A 17743-nucleotide genomic window follows, 5' to 3' on the forward strand; every position below is an offset into this window, starting at 1 on the left:
ACTCTGCTGGGCTTTTTTCTTCTCCTCATCTCACAACCAAGTTCCTGATCCTTGTTGCGTGAAGAATTGCTGCTCCCCACATGATCTTGGGAAGTCCTGAGTCAATGAGCAAACATCTTGCCATCTCCAGCAGTGTCCCTTTGCACCTGTCAGCTAAACCATTCTGTTGTGGCGTCTCTGCTTTGGTCTTCTCCTGTAGAATGCCTGCATCTAAGCAGTATGCCATGAAATGCTCTGAGAGAAAATCCTTCGCATTGTCTTGCCTCAGCTTCTTGGGCATCCCCACACTGAGAACAAATTTCTTCAGGCTGGCCAGTGCTTCACTCTTTGCCTTAAGCAAGTCCACAAACGCAAATTTCGTGTACTGGTCTGCAAACACAATGCAAAACCGGAACCCTGACAGTGACTCTACTCTGAAAGGTCCCATCACGTCTGTGAGCACCCTCTCCAGCTTATATTCTGCTTGGGTCTCTGCCACTCTTGGTACTGGAGTCTTTGTGATCTTGGCCAATGCACACACATTGCATACATCATCCAGTTCCTCCACTGTCTCTGGTGCATTCCTGACCACATCTGCTTGATTCAAATGACCCAATCGTCTGTGCCACTTCCTTGCACTGTCAAGTTTTACGCTGTTGGAATTCATCTTGAATTCTAGAACAATGCATGGTAAGTAAAACAAGTTATTTTCTTGTGTTAGTTTTACCCGAGTTCCGTTCTGGAGATTCATGCAGCTTTTTTCTTTCTAAAAAGTGGTGAAGATATGTCTCCACTCCGTGCATCTTGAGACTGATAGGAGGTTTGAAGAATAGTCCGGCACACACAAAACATTTTTGAGTTCGCATTGGAATGCCCCTTTCTTTGAGGGTATGCTGATTCTCACACAGCCTCTGCCCACAACTCTGAAAGCCTCTCCGTTGGGATTTCTGACCACTGATTGAATGGGCACAAAGTCCAGGAACTTGTCGATGTTTGTCACTATGTGATCAGTACAACCACTGTCCACTAGCATGCCTGCTGTCTTCCACTGGGTAAGAACTGCCCAGCATTCCTCGTCTGTTGTAGCCAATGTTGGACTCATTGCCACTGAGTCATGTTTGCCTCCATCTCTTTGTCTCCTGCATGCCCTTTCTAGGTGACCATTCTCACCACACTTGCTGCATTGTGCTGTCTCCTTCCTCCTGCAGTCCTTGGCAAAGTGTTCGGGGATCCCACACACAAAGCAGTTTCCTTTCTTGTGTCCCTTCTTGAAGTCACGCTTCACTGCCAGTGCCACTGAACCACTTTGTCCCTTGTGCCTCTGTGCTGTGCTCTCATGGAAGTTCTGCAGCCTTTTCCTCAACTCTGTGAAGTTCGTTGCCGGGTTAAAGCTTTCCTGTATAACAAAACTTTAATACCTCATTGGCAGACCATTGAGGACCAAGGCGTTGAAGAGGGTCTCTGAGACTGCTTCCCTTGCTTCTTGTAGCCTTGTGAGCAACTCCTGTCCTGTGATGAAGAAGCTATCCAAATCCTCAGCATCCTCGAGCTGCAGTCGAGCAAGTTGTGCCACCAAAGTCACAACTGTCGGCGTCTCCACACTCTGAAATCTCTCTTGCAAAAGCTTCCAAGCCTTTGCTCCATCTTCGATGCCGTCATCTGCCACACAGTCATGTCTCGTCAGCATGAGGGTTGTTGCATCTAAAGTCAGTGCCAGATGGCATCACACATTGTTCCGTTTCTGCTTGATGTCTGCAACTTCCTTCTCATATGCATCGTTCAGCACCTTGTGGTTCTTCTTTTCATCATTGCTCGCCCCATTGGCTAGTGGGGTTGCTCTTTGGGTTGCTCCTCTGTCCCAAGTAGTGATTTGTAGAGTCCCTTTGTCTGCATCATTGCCACAAATCTTGTGCTCCAGATTGGAAGGTCCTGTGCCTTTCCTGTGTAGGTCAGCAGCTTCACTGTCTGTTGATCCATCGTAGTTTGAGCAGGCAAAAACAGTTGTGAAAAGAAAAGGTACTCAGACTTAGAAAGTTGCTGGGCCCATAACTGTTGGGGGTCTATTCAGGCTCAACTACTTTGAAAATAGACATGTACTGGATTCGAACCAGCATCTCTCACTTGCAAGCCTAGTGTGCTACACAAATACACCAACTGGTCTTAAGCTCTCGAACTTGGGCATCTCTTATAACCCGTTCTCATGTTCTTTCTTGTTCCTCGAGGCTTCATTTCTCTAGCCAAGTATACGTTGAACAAGTGGAGCTTCTTGTCAAGCTATGTCAAGCTTATCTTATGCACAATTTACATTAGGTTGCTCTCTCTCACCCTTCTAACAAATTACAACTAGCCAAATGTTCTCTGTGTGTTAAAATTGACGTTTACGCTAGCACCTGCTGAGAGCAAGCCACGGCTTGGCTAAAATCAGCCAGCCATGATATGCAGTTCTTCGTATCAAAAAATTTCAAAAGCGAATTAAATAGGACTGTATGCTAAAAAAATTAAAATATCTCAAAATGCTGAAAAATTCAAACTCAATTTAGATTATATAACCCATGACTGAATTGCTGATGGAACTAACCGATGTGTTTGGAAGTGAGCATTCCTGCCAGTAGTGCCTGTGCATCTTCCAATTGTTCTAGAACCTTCTTAGAGGAGTTTTTGTTCAAGAAAACCTTCCCACGACGTTTGTAGTGCTCCACAATCAGAACCTGAATCAACGTTTCCCTTTGAAACACGTAAGAATCCAAATCTAAAAATTCATATTGAAAAATAAGGTTTTAACATTTTCGAATCCATTAAATTTGGTATAAAAATTGAGAAGTGAAAAATTTCTCGTACGTTTTTCGTATCACGTTATTTTTTACGGAAAAAAAGTTATATAAAATGGAGTGACGTCTTGGTTTCCAAAATTGTACTGTAATTTTGGAAATCACAGTTCATATTAAAATTGAATGGTCAATGTCATGTCCTGTTTGTTATTCTTTAGGACTCCCCTTCAACGTAGGCTTTCTATATCTTATTTTTTGTTAGTTTTTATCTATAGGAATTCGGTTTGTATCAATCAGAGAATTGAAGTACCAAAAAATCGGGGCCTCTGGAACGTATCAGAATTAGCGATTGAATTCATTCATACCTGTTCACCCCATTCTTCTTCAGTCATGCGCAGTTTCATTTCCAGTTCCAATTCAAGTCCTGCATTCGCACAGATCTCTTCAATGTCATCTTTCTTTCTGCATCAAAAACAGTCAAGTCCAGATTATTAGAGTTTTTGCTTATCACTAAAGAGGGTTGAAGTCCAAATTCAGTCAAAGTTAAAATTTCACGGTATAGGCGCTTCAGGTTTGTGGGCGCATATTAATTGATTCAATTCCAACAAAACAAACTAATTGTTACGAACCCATTTTTTATTATACTTTAAAAATGCTTAGCAAAGTATGCTCTCCTTAAAATTACAATTTAGTTGATGTAACACTCACACATACAGCCCGATCTCAAGCAGTGCCTTCAATTTGAACACGTTGGCTTCGAGTAAGAATGATTTGCCAGTGACTTGCATCACTTGGAGCCAATGTCGGTTGCGGATCTCCTAAAACAACTTAAAATAAATATTCAGGAAAAACGAACAAGCCCAATTTCTTTAAAAAAAACATTCCGATCCTGCAAAAAAGCACAGCTTGGAACACATAGCCTATAGAACGGTTAAATAACTTCAAATCTCTTGAAAATGGGACATTGAGAAGAATTCCATTAATACATATTTACTTTTTGATACATGGGAGTAAAATGAAGCTATATTCACCGCAAATCATCTGCCCGAAAAATATTAAAAATCAGTTAACTATTTTGCTAACTTCAACGCAAACTCATTAAAATTCTCCAAGGACAAACATCTCACCCATTTTCGAATTCTATATTTAACACATATGTTAACTAGTTATAGCTGAAAAACTTTTACAGAAAATAAAACCGCAACAAAATTTATCATTTCGAAGAAATTACAGAAACTTTATCCAGCTGCCATGTCTAATCAATTCTTCGAAACACACCACTAACAACAAATCTGTTTCTGAGCTTCGGTTTTGTTCTACACAGAAGTAGGATTGTACCAAAATCTCAAAAACAAGAAAACCAAAATCGAAATCATAATAAGAGTTTTTCATTGAGCTTTTCTAGGGCAGAGAAAATCCATTAATTAATTTGTTTCCATTTCTATATTATATTATATATTTCATTATTAGACAATTCCTAATGGCGGAAACTTCAAAACGAATATTGTAAAAGCTATAAATGGAGCCTATTTGTCTCAATTCTTTACGATTCTACAATTTTTACTAACCCTTCTGTTCAATTTCTTGAGGAGAGGGAACACCTTCACGTACTCTTCGATTGCTCCCTTCAGATTGTGGAATGAGTCATAATCTACCAGACCAGAGGGCAACTGGGCAAAACTCTTCGTGAATGAGTTAACCTGAAACGTTAACATTCTGACCTTGCCACCTTGTCAATTTCCGTTTATTGATTGCAAGCTCAGGAACTTGTTCACCTGACTTCGCGACTAATATTATTGACTATCATCACTAAATGATTATGAGTATAAGTAAATACTTTCTCGTATCTCAATTTAAAGTCGAACATTAATCATCCTGTATTCAACAAGTACCAGTTTAGAAACAAGAAAATTATCAATTTGAGCAAACCTGCAGCTCAAAGGTGTCCAATGTAACATCGCTCCAGAGGGTGTCTTTGAAAGTGGTGTCGAAGTGAAGAAACTTCTGGTACAGTTCATAAAGACTGTCCATTAACTGCAGCTCCTATAAAAACATTATCTTATGACCTTTCAATTAAACCCATTTTCATTTGAAAGCGAAACTCACATTTTATCTGTTTAAAACTTAAAATCTCGAAACATCGAGAGTCTTAAATGAAAATATTGTTTACCTCTCCAGTTCTGTCAAGGTCCGGGAAGTTTTTAAATTTTTCCGCGTCGTATGAGAAAATCCTCTGGATAGAGTCCAGTGTCCTTCTCTTTTCATCAAACTCCTGGTAGACTTTGTCAAAGTGTTCCAGACGCTTAACTGCCTCGAGAGGATCAATTCCTGGAACTCCGGGTCCTTGGGCTTCAAAATTGTTGCGGAGTTTTGCAACTTCCAGTACAAAGTCCTAAAAATTTCTATTTTTTGAAAAAAAATCGACGTTCTATCTCTAATCATTTATCTAAAAAGCTTAAATAGAATTTTGCTATCTCAGTGCAGAAGCTGTAAAGTGCATTAATTAAAAACCAACTAATTTTAATAGCTATTCACAGTATCATAATCTTTTGATGGTATTTATCAGAATTGCATAAATAAGATCTGAATTCCACATAAGTTTGGCTAAAAACTGACCATGATTTGCTTATCAAGTTCTTGCTCGAAAATGTTCCTCTCCTCTCGCATCAGTTTATCTTGCACCTGAAAAAAAATATGAAAATAACAACAAGATCAAAAACCGTAATAATCAATTGTAGCTTGAATTCCACGGAACAATTATTAACTACAATTTCTTTGATATGACTTATTCTGCCTCTAAGAACATTAATAAGGTTGAGCTGATGAATGAAGGCAACAGTCTAAAACAAAAAATATAGCAAAATTCTTGAAAAATTAAGTCTTGAAATGAATAATAATTTTTCCTTTCAAGAATAATGCTATGTCAAATCTTCGAGCAAATCAAAATGGATTTCTCTCTACAATGAGAATAAAACAACATGACAGGTCAAAGAAAACTACGTGCGATATAAGAGAGAACATTAAGTTTTTAGCTGATTCTTTTGTTGCACACACCATTCCAATTTATAAAAGTTTGCTTTCTAATATTAGATTTCAAACAAAATCGAGAGCATCTCGAATAAAGAATTGGAAGAACGATTTTGGAAAGAATTTTTGAAGGACTCAAAAGTAACTGACACGCAAGACGCCGTTGAAAGTATTCAATTTTAGTTATTATTTACATTGTACATCTTCACGCTTTACAAAAAAAATTGTGCAAAAAAATTTTGTCCAAAGTAAGGTCCAGCTCTTTAAAAAAGTAAGGTCCAGCTCTAATTTATTTAAAAAACATATTTAATTTTACATAATGATACATTCTTAACTGTACATTGCCTCTTTACCATTTTAATTTTATTCTTACGTGTAGTTGAGGAAATTGACAATGTGTTTTTCAACTTTTTAAAAGGACACTAATGGGAGTGAAAAATCTGGACATTCGTTAACAATTTGCTCGAATATTTAGCTACCTTGTCGGCTTTCTCGACCAAATGTTGCCAATTGGACCTGAGTGATTCAACATTGTGCACTTCGTCACGTGGCAAGTGCACGCCGAAACTCCTGAAAAAGTGAAAGTAAAAAATTTACACGAAAATAATAGAATTGAGAATTGTGACCTCTAATTAGACATCCATTGAGACCTCCGGAAAAACTGTCTCGATTGAGAAAAAATATATATTTGTTAAATGCGATAAAACAAAATATGGACGAAGTAACTATGATCAATTTTTATATTCACATCTACAGTCGTTGATATTAGCTAAGCTCATGGGCGTGTAAGAAATTCAAAGGAAAACTTGCTACACCAATTGCTTTTTAAAAACCTAATAATACTTGATAAGCAAAATCTAACCTGAGCATAGCATATTTGTTCTCAATAGGCAAGTAGATGGAGTCTATCCTGTTGACCATGTCATACACTTCTCTCAGTTTGCTCAATGCGTCATTCAATTGTCCCAAACCGTTCACATCGTCCGAGATCTACAATAAATCACATCTAATAAAGTACAATCGAATGTTATCCTATGATAGATCCATTCTTCTCAAATTAACACTAGCTGAGGGCGATTGCCTATTACTTTTTTTCCATTTGAAAATTATAACAGCAACGGCGTAAATAAAAAACAGCAGGTTGAATTTGTTTTGTGTAAACATATTGGACCTTCAATCTGCATCTCGTATATCATTACATAATTCAAAGGTTGAAAGTCCTAGGCTGAAGTCTCGTCTTAAAAAGAGACCATTTAGCACTGAAAGACAAGAATATTTGAGCCCTGATGAGTTAAAATTAGAGCCGTGGTTAAAATTCGTCAGTTAGGACGCATGTTTGAGCATGCAAAACAGAGCGAAAAAATTTCCCAGAAGTGTGAATCAAGTGAAGTGGTACCTGTGTGACTGCTTCCATCTGGTACTCGACTGCTTTTGCCAGTTCCACTCTGGCATCGTTATGCAGAACATCCGCATACTGAGACTTCCAGGCTGTCGTGAATCCCAACAGAGTATTCTTCACTGGAGTCGAGTTCAGACAAATTGGCCCAATCTGAATTTTCTAAAAGCAAAAAAAAATAAAATTTCCTTTATATCTGACTTTTCAAGGGCAAAACCAGAGCAGCAAGTTAAAAGTATTATATAAGCAATAAAAGGTTGACCACATTTTTCCCTTTAATTTTTGGTTTCGCAAGAGGAAAAAATAATACTGAAGACTGTGAACAGACAAAACAGTCCCAGATAAAACAATTTACAATTTCTTCAGGACCATTTTGACTATTTTTCGATATTTTCTCGGGACTTTTTGTCGGACTGTTTTGTCTGGGATTATTTTGCAAGATGGGACTGTTTTATCTGGGATTGTTTTGTCTGGACACGCTGAAGACAGTTGTAAAACAATATACGAAAGAAATTTTAATTTATAAACTTTAATTTATGATGCTCAACTCGTCTGCAATTTGAAGCTAACACAAAGCAGGTTGTACCTCAGCTTAGCGAAAACATAGAACAATTAGTGAATAAACAAGTCAAAAAATAGAATTTTGAAGCTCTTCCTGAAAATGCAACTGATCTTGCTTTATATGCAAACTTTCACTATTTTGGTTCGCATTTCGGCATTGTACGAATGAGGGTGAAAGGTCAAAAACACGACTTTAATATACATTGAACTAACCATGGGAATGTCAGTGACAGCCTTTTGTATGTCACACATTCTCTGCACCTCCGACTGCAGCCTTGTCGTGTGTGGCTCCGATTCCATGAACTCCTCAAAGTTTCCCTTCATATCATCTTTCCACAGGAAATCGTACCTTAAATGCAGCATTTTGTAAACCTATCTGCCACACATAAGGATAATGATTGTTTCAAGCGCCTGAATTTTAAAAGATCGGTATAAACATGTTCCAATTCAATTACGATTAAGCCTCATTTGAGACTTTTTAGAGTACAGATAAAAAGGAGACGCAGAAATAGTCGGTTAAAACGAACATGGAAAAATTAATAATGGGAAAACGATTTTGAGAAACAAAAATCGATATTCAATATAAAATTCCCTGCCTTAAAAAATGAATTCTATATGAAAGCAACTATCACTGAAAAAGAAGCCAGAAGATGAATTATTCGTCCAATAGCTCGGGTTCAAATCCGCTCTAAGATAGAAAGTAAGAATAACACGAGGTTGTATTTACAGTGAGAAGTGTCTCAAGTGTCGATCGAGTGTGGATTGAATCTCGACAATGACGTCATTGATGTCAGAGAGTACATCTTGCACTTCAGCTTCACGAGTCAAGTCGTCAAAATAAGTCCCGTCAAAGTCGTCCCAACGCTTTACAGCTGAAAAAAACAAAAAGCGGTCAAATAGGAGAAAGCTGGGAAATATAACAAGCATCCTGTCGTCCGTCTGGGCATATTGCATTCCAAAACAAATGATTACTTTTCTGGATATTTTTCGTCCAAAAAAGTCAAGTTCCACCTGAAAAACTCAAACAATCCAATTGCAGGAAATTCGAAATTTGTCTTATCTGTAAAGACACCATTCTGCCAGAAAAAGGCTGCTTGAGAAAATTAATGCATCAACTTCATCAAAAACGTTCATTTTTCTTCTTAAAATTGAGTTTTTTTTTGCACTGCTTGACAAAACTGATCATATCCCAGATCAAACCTCAGATTAAATGTACACTTAGATGCGTAAGTTACCTTAATCACATAAGTAGCTCTAGTCAATCCTCTAGACCTTTCTGACGTATAATACATTAATATTAAGTTCCTTGTTACCATAACATCAAATAGCAAGAGTAAAATTATGCGTCAAAATAAAATATCAAGCCGAGATTGGCTTCTAAATAGTAAAAATACCATACGAACAACTTTTACATAATGTCAAACTGAGTTTTCTTCTGTGGGTAAAAGATTTAAACAGAACTTGAATACAGGAAAAAAACGTCTGGAAAATTGTTTATATATGACTTAAGAGCTGAAACAAATTATTTGACTCTCAATGACACTATATTTAGAGAAAAAAGGAAAGGTCACTCTGAGAACTATACTAATCAATTGTGCGCAATTACATATTGTATGTTTCACGTAGTACAAAACACGTCTGCCAGAAATTGGTCTAACATTGTTGGCACATTAAGGTGGTTTGGGCAACTAACAAGCAATTCGTGCCCGTTTAGGCAACTTGCATTCTAAAATATAGATGATTGCTTGTCTGAAAAAAAAACATTACTGCATATAAAAAAATCCATTTACACAAAAAATCCTTTCGTTTCTGTTTCTTCTTCAAACTGAGTTCTTGGCGTTTCTGGGCAAACCTGCTTTGTTTTCGAAATTGCTCTCATTTCACTTTAACAAATTTCAGCAAGAGCAAGAGCTATGAGTCACTCAAATGCGCTCAGCTTTGGTTCCAAATTTGAAATTCGCCATTTATTAACTTTTGGTACACACACTGTGCACTGGAGCACATTTTAGGTTGAGCAGCCTTTAAAAGTTCACAAAAAATCTGACGTTTTGTAGTATGACAACCACGTGACAGTACACATATACTATATCTGCGCAATTACATAATCTATAACGCAACTTTTTTTATTTATACAGTGCCAAATTTCAAACAAGCAATTTTTTGTTTCAAACATAGCTACGTGACTATCTCTTCAAACTCCTAGCTCGCATATTGAACAACTGGGTGGTTCTCCACTAAGGCCACATTTTCTCTGTGACTTCACCTGAGTTACAAAACCTTTACAAAATGACATAACCACTGTCACGTGCTTAATTCGTCCCCTCGTTTTCACGTGATATACCCCCGACTTAGAGCGCTAAAAATCCTTTATAATCTCGAGGTTTACTTCTTTATTAATTAGTTGCAAGGTTCACAACTCATCTAGGATCATAACTCCTATTTTTGCTATGTTTATCTTAAACAAACGGATGACAGATAATTATTGAACACGTAGAAGATTGTATGTTCCTAAATTATTAGAAGATTTAAGTTTAAGTTTCGTGAAAAAATATGTAAAACTGGCGAATACTGGACCACCAAGAAACTTGCAAAGCAGATATGGAACCACCCGAGAGATCAGAAAATATTTACGAAGGACCAATACAGCCCGAGGTAGAGATCAACGGATGAGCTGGTGACCAGAACAGGAAAGAAATTCCCTGAGATAAAGTTGATTCAACTCTTTCTTAAAACCAGAAACTTTCCTTCTGCTAAAACCACACCGCAAAAAAACTAAATAGCCACAATTTAGTAGCCTTAATTAGGTCTTAAAACAAAAAAGTTTTCATCTATACATGCTTTCTAGAGATAGGCGTGCTAGCCGAGCCGTGGCGTGATCGTGTCATTCACACACCAATGATTGAGAGTTCAATCCCCTGCCTCCGTGAAGCGTCCTGTGTAAGGATGAGCTCTTACTTAATCATAGCTTCAGGTCAACCATAGCCTGACCAATGGTGGCTGCAATAATGGTAACACGTGAAAGTCTCAGACGCAAAAAAAGTGGCCATAGTCAACAAAAAAAGAGCATTCATGCTCACCAAATGAACAGTCTGAGATGTGGGGAATAATCGAAAAAGGACATCTAAGAACAAACTACTGTTAATATAGTGCGCAACCACCACTTTTAACTTAAGTGGATAAAAGGAGCATAAATTTCTTTTTAAATCTTCGAAATACCACATCTTTTGTTCACGCCTAGCTCAAGCGCGTAAAATGCTTAAATCACGCTGTTCGACGCTTTCTGGTATCATACTGTATTTTTAAATTGTACTTACTGTCTCGATAGAAAAGTTTTGACGGACTTCATGGTTTAATTGCAAACATACTTTTGCCAGTCTCAAGAACAGATGATGCCAATTCCTTGATACATTCTTGCACCACCAGAAGACTGGGAATCACGGTGTAAGTTGGGATTGAGAATGTTAGGTCCACGTCAAACCTAAAGACGACATTGGTTACAGCTAATTAAAAAATTTCACACCAATGACGGTTGTGTTTCCATTCACTCTTAGTAATGTATAGGTAAGTAAACCTGAACACTGTGCAGGTAAGGCCATTACACAATTTTACCTGCACAATTTTCCCCAAAATTGCTTACCTGCACACTATTCATGCAAATTACCTGCAGTTTTTTTAAATTAAATTTTAATGCACAAATTTGAAGCAATTGCAACTATTGTACAGCTGAAAAATCTATTCTTTCAACAGCGTGAGCCTAAATTTTATTCACACTCAATTGCAATCAAGTAGTTGCTATTTTCGTGATGACAATAGTAATCTACAACCGTTCGCATATATACAGCCATGAACAATTCGAATTGCAAGCAGTCAACAGTGAAGTTTAACGTCTAATAGTTAACGAATCAATATTAATTTTGAAGACGGTACTACAAACAACTGACCTGATGAGGTGAGTGTCTATCTCGGACACATCCCAAGTGCTGCTCATCAATGTGCTGAGAGGAGTCATAGTGGCCTCGTTTCTACCCACCTGTAAATAAATGAAAACACATCAAAAACAAGCGAGAAAAATGTGATTTTAACTTCAGTTCCTTATTCTGAATAATAATCACATCAATTAAATAAAGACATGAAATTGGGGTGAAATGATAGTGGTGAAATTAAAAGGGGAGCTCCACAACTAGCCTGAGATCCTTTAGATGAGGGTGCAGGTGATGGATTGGGAGGCCAGTGGCGACTTGACCTTCCGGATCTTGGCACACTGGCAGGTCTTGACGGAGTCAGAGGGGGCTGTCTGAGTGCGTGGGATGTTCCACAGCCAATTGACAAAACGAGAAGTGATTCGACCACTGCTCGGGAGAGTGAATGGTAGATTCGAGGAGAAAAGTGGGCTAAAATTACAATCAAACTATTGATTTATCGCTGTTATCATTCATCAATGGTGTATGTAAGCAGCGTCAATGTCATTACAAAAACAGGTTCAGGTAATTAGAATTTCTCTTAACTCGAATGTTTCACTTATTAACTCGATTATTTTGATGAAACTTACCTTCTAAGTAATCCTGATCTTGAAACAACTTATGTGAAAAAAAAATAAATATCTGAAATTGAGTAGATTTTTGAAGCAAAACCACTAACAGAATAGGTCTTTGACTCCATTGTCACTGTCCACACTGAGTTCAATCGTCCTCTCAGATCCAGCCTCTGAACCAGTCTCAACACCTAAACAAATCAGCTAAACACCACACAGTTTAATCGTCATAGCTTCAATTTAGTTGCACCACTAGTAGTCACAAAACTTACAATTTTTACTACTAAAAACCAAATATTTCTTTTCTTTAAAAAAATCAACCCTTTTCAAATAGTTTGTGTTCTATATGCCCCTGTCAGTGATGAATCAGGTAAAATATTAATAATTGAACGTCAAAGAAATTTGACCTTGAAGTCCCAGGTTTTCTTGAAGTTTTTTTAAATGCTATCCACCATAATTGTTGAGAAATTACAAATCCTATTTCCAAGAACGCAATAGGGTGAGACAATGCACGACATAAAGTTCTAAAATAATAGTTATACATCAAAATGAGTACTATTTACAAACATCAGCATGATTTAGAAAACCGAAATCAACCAAATTTTAAAAAGTTTAAAAGCTAAATGCTTCAATAGCTAGACGGTCCATGAACAGTTGGCTTCACTACTGGAACTCAGAGGCTCATTACACCGTCAGTAGAGGCAAGGTCGCTAAGGGAGTAAGTAGGGGCTCAATCGTAACATCTCGCCAGCCTAGTATTTAAGTTCCGATTTATCAAGGATTTTCAAATTGAAAAGTTGAATTTAAGACAAAACCAGGAGGCAAGGTAATGTGCGTTCTCACATAAGGTTCCAACCCCGCTCATCTGCGTTTTGCACTCAACTGTCTACCAAATGAGGAAGAGACAAAGAAAATTAACATATCGATAAAAAAAACTACTACATGAGTAAAACAATCTACCTTAGAGGGCCGATATAAAACTGTCATCAATATCACTACCAGAAAAAAAGGGGGATAAAAATAAAATAATCAAACCGAAAAATTTCGACCGAGACTCGGTGTCCATTTTTTTAAAAATATTATTAACCAAATCAAAATGGCATCAGATAAAAACTTACACTAAAGAAGATTAACCTGTACTTCATTAGAAAAAATAGGGGACTTTTCCTCAATGCGACTTTCGACAATTCACAAAAAACCTTAACAATTTCTGTTTGCGCTTTTTTTCAGTTGGCCAGATGACCGCTCATTGTGATACTGTGAAAAAACAAACCCCTACAAAAATGGGCAGAAATAAGATTGACAAAGCTCAGAATTCCCCTGTCTTTTTTAAAATAATTATTTTCAGAATTCATGGCCAACATAAGCCTTCGACTAAGAAAGTAGAGTTTATCTTGCAACTTCTTCGGAAACTAATTGCGCCTGTTATTAGTGAGACTAAGTCATAAGGCTATAAAATAACATTACATACAAGCATAACTAAAAAATTTTAAAACAACTTTACAAAAACACAGTGTTGAAGCCATTAAAATCGTAAAATAATAACCCTGAGAAAATAAAATGCAAACATTCTTCTCCTTTGAACATCAAAAATTCTTTTTGTTTTGTAAAACAACCTCAAAATGACAAAAAAAATCACAAAAATTGAAAAGTATCTAAAACTCAAAAAATTCTTCTGAAACAATTTGTCTAAGCCCTAAAGACATCAGTCAAAACGTTTAACCAACAAAAAAATTGTATTTTTTTCAACAGAAACACTAACAAGATCTCTCAATAATGAGGATAAGTTACGAAAAAGATACAAAATTGCGAAAGAATTTCGTTCGAACCAAGAAAGCGATTAGTTATTTACGGATATCATTTATTAAGTTCATTTATTTATCTATAGTTGGCCATTGAGATTTTTTATTAGCCATTTTTTGGCGTATGACACTAAAAATCAACAACAAATACAGGGCAAAAAAAACAAAACTGCCAAATTCTGCAAGAAAGGGGTATCGCAGCCCTTAAAACCAAAAGTTATGGAAACAAAAAATATGTTCAATTACAAATTTTCTGACAATTTTTGAGTTATAACGATAAATGTGACAGTTTACCAAAGGAACAAAAAAACAGCCGAAATGGGCAGTTATACTCAAAAATTGCAAATTTTTGTATGAAACTCGTAGTACCAAAAACAAGAAGCCAAAAATAAAAAACTCCGCCACAAAGATTAGTTTGTATCTTATGGGAAGAAAAGTTTGACCTGTTTTTACTGAAATATATACTAAAAGTTGACAGAACTAAGATAAAAATTGACAAGTTCAAAAAAATCACTAATATGTCATTAAAACAAATATATTCATGTCAGAAGAGACATTAGATAACAACCGAATGCTTTGTACATGTTAACTTATACCTTATGAGGAAGGCATTTGGATGTTTGATTGACTAGACTTAGTGATCAAACTGCAAAAACAATAACAATTGAAGGCAAAACGCGTGAATTCAATTAAGGTTTACTATAACTTTTCTTCAAAGCCGTAGAAACCATTAGGTTCTCTGAAAACATATTATATCTACAATTGGCCGCACAATTGATTAGATGGGAGTTGTGACTAATGGAGCCAAGAATTTGTAAGTAATTAACATATAGAAACAATAAAGGTAAAACACTTTGAATGTAAAATGGCATCGCCAAAATAAAAAATTAAAAAAATTGTGATTGTACGAATACATGAAGAAATCAAACCTATCCCTAATTTTGCCACATGCCCAACAAACCACGCCACTGTTCCAAATTTTTGTCTAATAAGACCAATTGCTCCGTGAAATTTTTCATAAATCGAACAAAACAATGATGCATGCATTTTGTATAATTATCGAGTTAATTTTGCAAAAAAACGGCAAAATTTTAGTTCCAGACGACTTTTATAAGGCGCAGAATTACAAATAGCTCTCTTTTGATGTTTACGGAGATTTTTCAGCGGCTTCTCGGTTTCGACTTTTGGCAAATATAAGGAAAGAGGACTACAAAAAGCATATTTTGTGCAATTTTTGATGGAAAAACTCTGCATTTTGAAAATATTATCAAAATTTTTGTCCAATAAACTCCAAGTAAACAATTCAGCAACGCTCTTCTATCTCTAATGGTAACAATAACAATCTACCGTGAAACATTTAAACGTATTTTAAATTATATTGGCAAGATTGAGCCATATTTTAGCAAAAATTACGGAAAATGTGAATAAAAACTGTCGAATATTCAAAAAAATTTGAACCTCAATAACTCCCTGTAAAAAACGAAAATCAAAAAAATCTTTTTAATTCCATATTCTAGGATGTAAGTGATACACCTCACAACTCTGTACGATGAATATATCGAACGGCCAAAATTGACTGAACAAAAAACCCATTTGAGTATATAGTTCCTCCCTCTCAACTGAAGTGGGGGTCGGAACAATTAATGTACCTAGAACGCCAGATTTTTTCTGATAACATATTGCAACCAATAATCGACGACAGAAAACAGAGACTTCTACAATCTCATTTCATTAATGTAATCTTTATGTTTAAGTTTGTTATGACTACAATTTAATTTTTCGTTTTATCAAATTAATTTTAATGTGATGTTTTTTTATTCATCAATCCTGGGCAGATCATTGTAAACCACCTGGTCTTGTTATCTGTCCTCTGCATGTTACAGTTTCCACAGAGCCAGTCAGTCGTTCTTGTCTATCTAATTTTGTGTTAAATTCTAAAAATTTCTGAGCTCATTTAAACTTTGAAATGTTCACTTAAGCATGAAGACATTAATTCTTTCTTTCTTTCTTTCTTTCTTTCTTTCTTTCTTTCTTCTTATTGAAAAAGAAAATGAGCACATGGTCCGGTTTGAGCCTCCAATATGTTTGAGCTCTATTAGCCAAGCTCCTACCTTCATCATCTTCGTCATCACTGGGCAAATCTCTGCCCACTCCCCGTGAAATTTCTCTCAGATTCAGTTTGAATTTGTCCTCTTTGATCGCGTTGCCAGGTTTCTTACTGTTGTCACTATCCACCTGAAAGGGAATCGAACTCACGAAGAAAACTACTTACCGTTTTAGATCAATAAGAAACGGACTCCCTAAGGACTAAGAATTGAAGCGAAAACTAAACAAAAACGAAATTGAGTTCTAGTATCCAATATTGATTATTAAAAAGCCTGTAAACGATGTAGATTTCTCTTTTGCTATATTTTACCACAACAATTTTGTATTTGAAAAATTACAGGTTTATGCACTAACCCTACTCGACAGAAGGACCTGGACGATCTCCAAAATTGTGTTTTTGATTTCACTGATTTGTTCAAACAACTTCTTGTACTGTTCTTGTACACTCGTCAGCATCTTTCTAAAAGAAAAATTACTTCAAATGGGTTAGATGACAATTTACCCAATTCCATTTTACCCAATGCCAATTTACCCACGAGCTTTGATCTTTGTTTATAAATAATTCTATTACAAATTAGAAGTCGGTATCACAAGGATGCTTTAACATTCTTAAGCGGACAATATAGTCACATGTTCGGTTATGATAGTTTCATATCAAGTCATATGGGCCGCTTGCCGCTGAGGCATGGCCATTTTGCTAAATAGCAGTTCTGGTAAATTTAACAATAGGGTAAAAGAAAACTGAGCATGGAAAAAATTGCAATCGGTAAAATTGCAGGTTGAGTACAAGGGCATTGGTTATAATGACATTGCGGTAGAGTGGAATTGGCTAAGGTGACCTGACACGCTTCAAAAATGACCGGGTTTTGACCCTAAATCACTTATTAACCACTATAAATAGCTAATAATTTCTTGTTTTCATTGACAATCTGAATTCTCCTGTGTAAAAAAAAAGACAATTTGAGTTTGATACGCAGTAATCTGCGCCCTAAAAAAATGTTTGGTGCCCCAGCTTCATATTCTCAATGGCTCACAGTTAAATTGCAAAATGCTGGACTTCTCTTAAAACGGACTCCGCCTCGACACATCCCCGCAGCATCTGAACTAAAATTTGGTTCATCCAATATTAGTTCTTTTACCTAACTCAGTGTCTATCTATGTGAATAAAAAATTTTGGCCTTGAGAAAATTCAAAAAAAAAATTGTCTAAATTCGATCTAAATAAGCTATTTGACCTTGAGAACATTTCGGGACTCCATGACTGTGAGAATGCCAAATGGTGGTCGAAGAGGACCATGTCTTCAATGGAAGTGAGAGCCTTCTCTATTCTGGAGTCCACCAGTTTCAACACTTTCCGAGTCAATTTCCGAAATCTGTGGATGGCCGAGTGCACCTGGAATTTGACAATTGTTAGTCGGTAGGCTTTACATCTTTCATTTAATACTAAAAAAAACAAATGTCTGCAAAATAGCAAATCTGCAATCTAAATATCAATCCAGAGATTATATTGCTTTCTAAATTTTTGAAACCCTCTGTGACGTTGGATTATTTGTTTTCTGTCATTTCAATATTTA

General features: G+C 36.3%; 1 protein-coding gene across 13 annotated transcripts in view; it reads right to left on the bottom strand.

The window, feature by feature from the left end:
* LOC142348118 (dynein axonemal heavy chain 5-like) overlaps positions 1 to 17743 on the bottom strand; it is a 242955-nt gene that overhangs the window by 148380 nt on the left and 76832 nt on the right. For all 13 annotated transcript variants that reach the window (XM_075399292.1, XM_075399290.1, XM_075399287.1 and 10 more), the window contains exons 20-38: positions 17405 to 17562; positions 16525 to 16630; positions 16176 to 16299; positions 12370 to 12453; positions 11917 to 12122; positions 11673 to 11761; positions 11097 to 11209; positions 8459 to 8603; positions 7945 to 8080; positions 7171 to 7332; positions 6637 to 6764; positions 6254 to 6344; positions 5364 to 5429; positions 4918 to 5139; positions 4677 to 4790; positions 4316 to 4447; positions 3456 to 3565; positions 3113 to 3209; positions 2558 to 2687 (exon numbers count right to left, since the gene is read on the bottom strand). In XM_075399292.1, the coding sequence (XP_075255407.1) occupies positions 2558 to 2687; positions 3113 to 3209; positions 3456 to 3565; positions 4316 to 4447; positions 4677 to 4790; positions 4918 to 5139; positions 5364 to 5429; positions 6254 to 6344; positions 6637 to 6764; positions 7171 to 7332; positions 7945 to 8080; positions 8459 to 8603; positions 11097 to 11209; positions 11673 to 11761; positions 11917 to 12122; positions 12370 to 12453; positions 16176 to 16299; positions 16525 to 16630; positions 17405 to 17562 (2413 nt within the window). The remainder of the gene's footprint in view (positions 1 to 2557; positions 2688 to 3112; positions 3210 to 3455; positions 3566 to 4315; positions 4448 to 4676; positions 4791 to 4917; positions 5140 to 5363; positions 5430 to 6253; positions 6345 to 6636; positions 6765 to 7170; positions 7333 to 7944; positions 8081 to 8458; positions 8604 to 11096; positions 11210 to 11672; positions 11762 to 11916; positions 12123 to 12369; positions 12454 to 16175; positions 16300 to 16524; positions 16631 to 17404; positions 17563 to 17743) is intronic.

The sequence above is a fragment of the Convolutriloba macropyga genome, chromosome 10, assembly GCF_964194025.1.
Source record: "Convolutriloba macropyga chromosome 10, txConMacr16.3, whole genome shotgun sequence".
In the NCBI taxonomy this organism is placed as follows: domain Eukaryota; kingdom Metazoa; phylum Xenacoelomorpha; order Acoela; family Convolutidae; genus Convolutriloba; species Convolutriloba macropyga.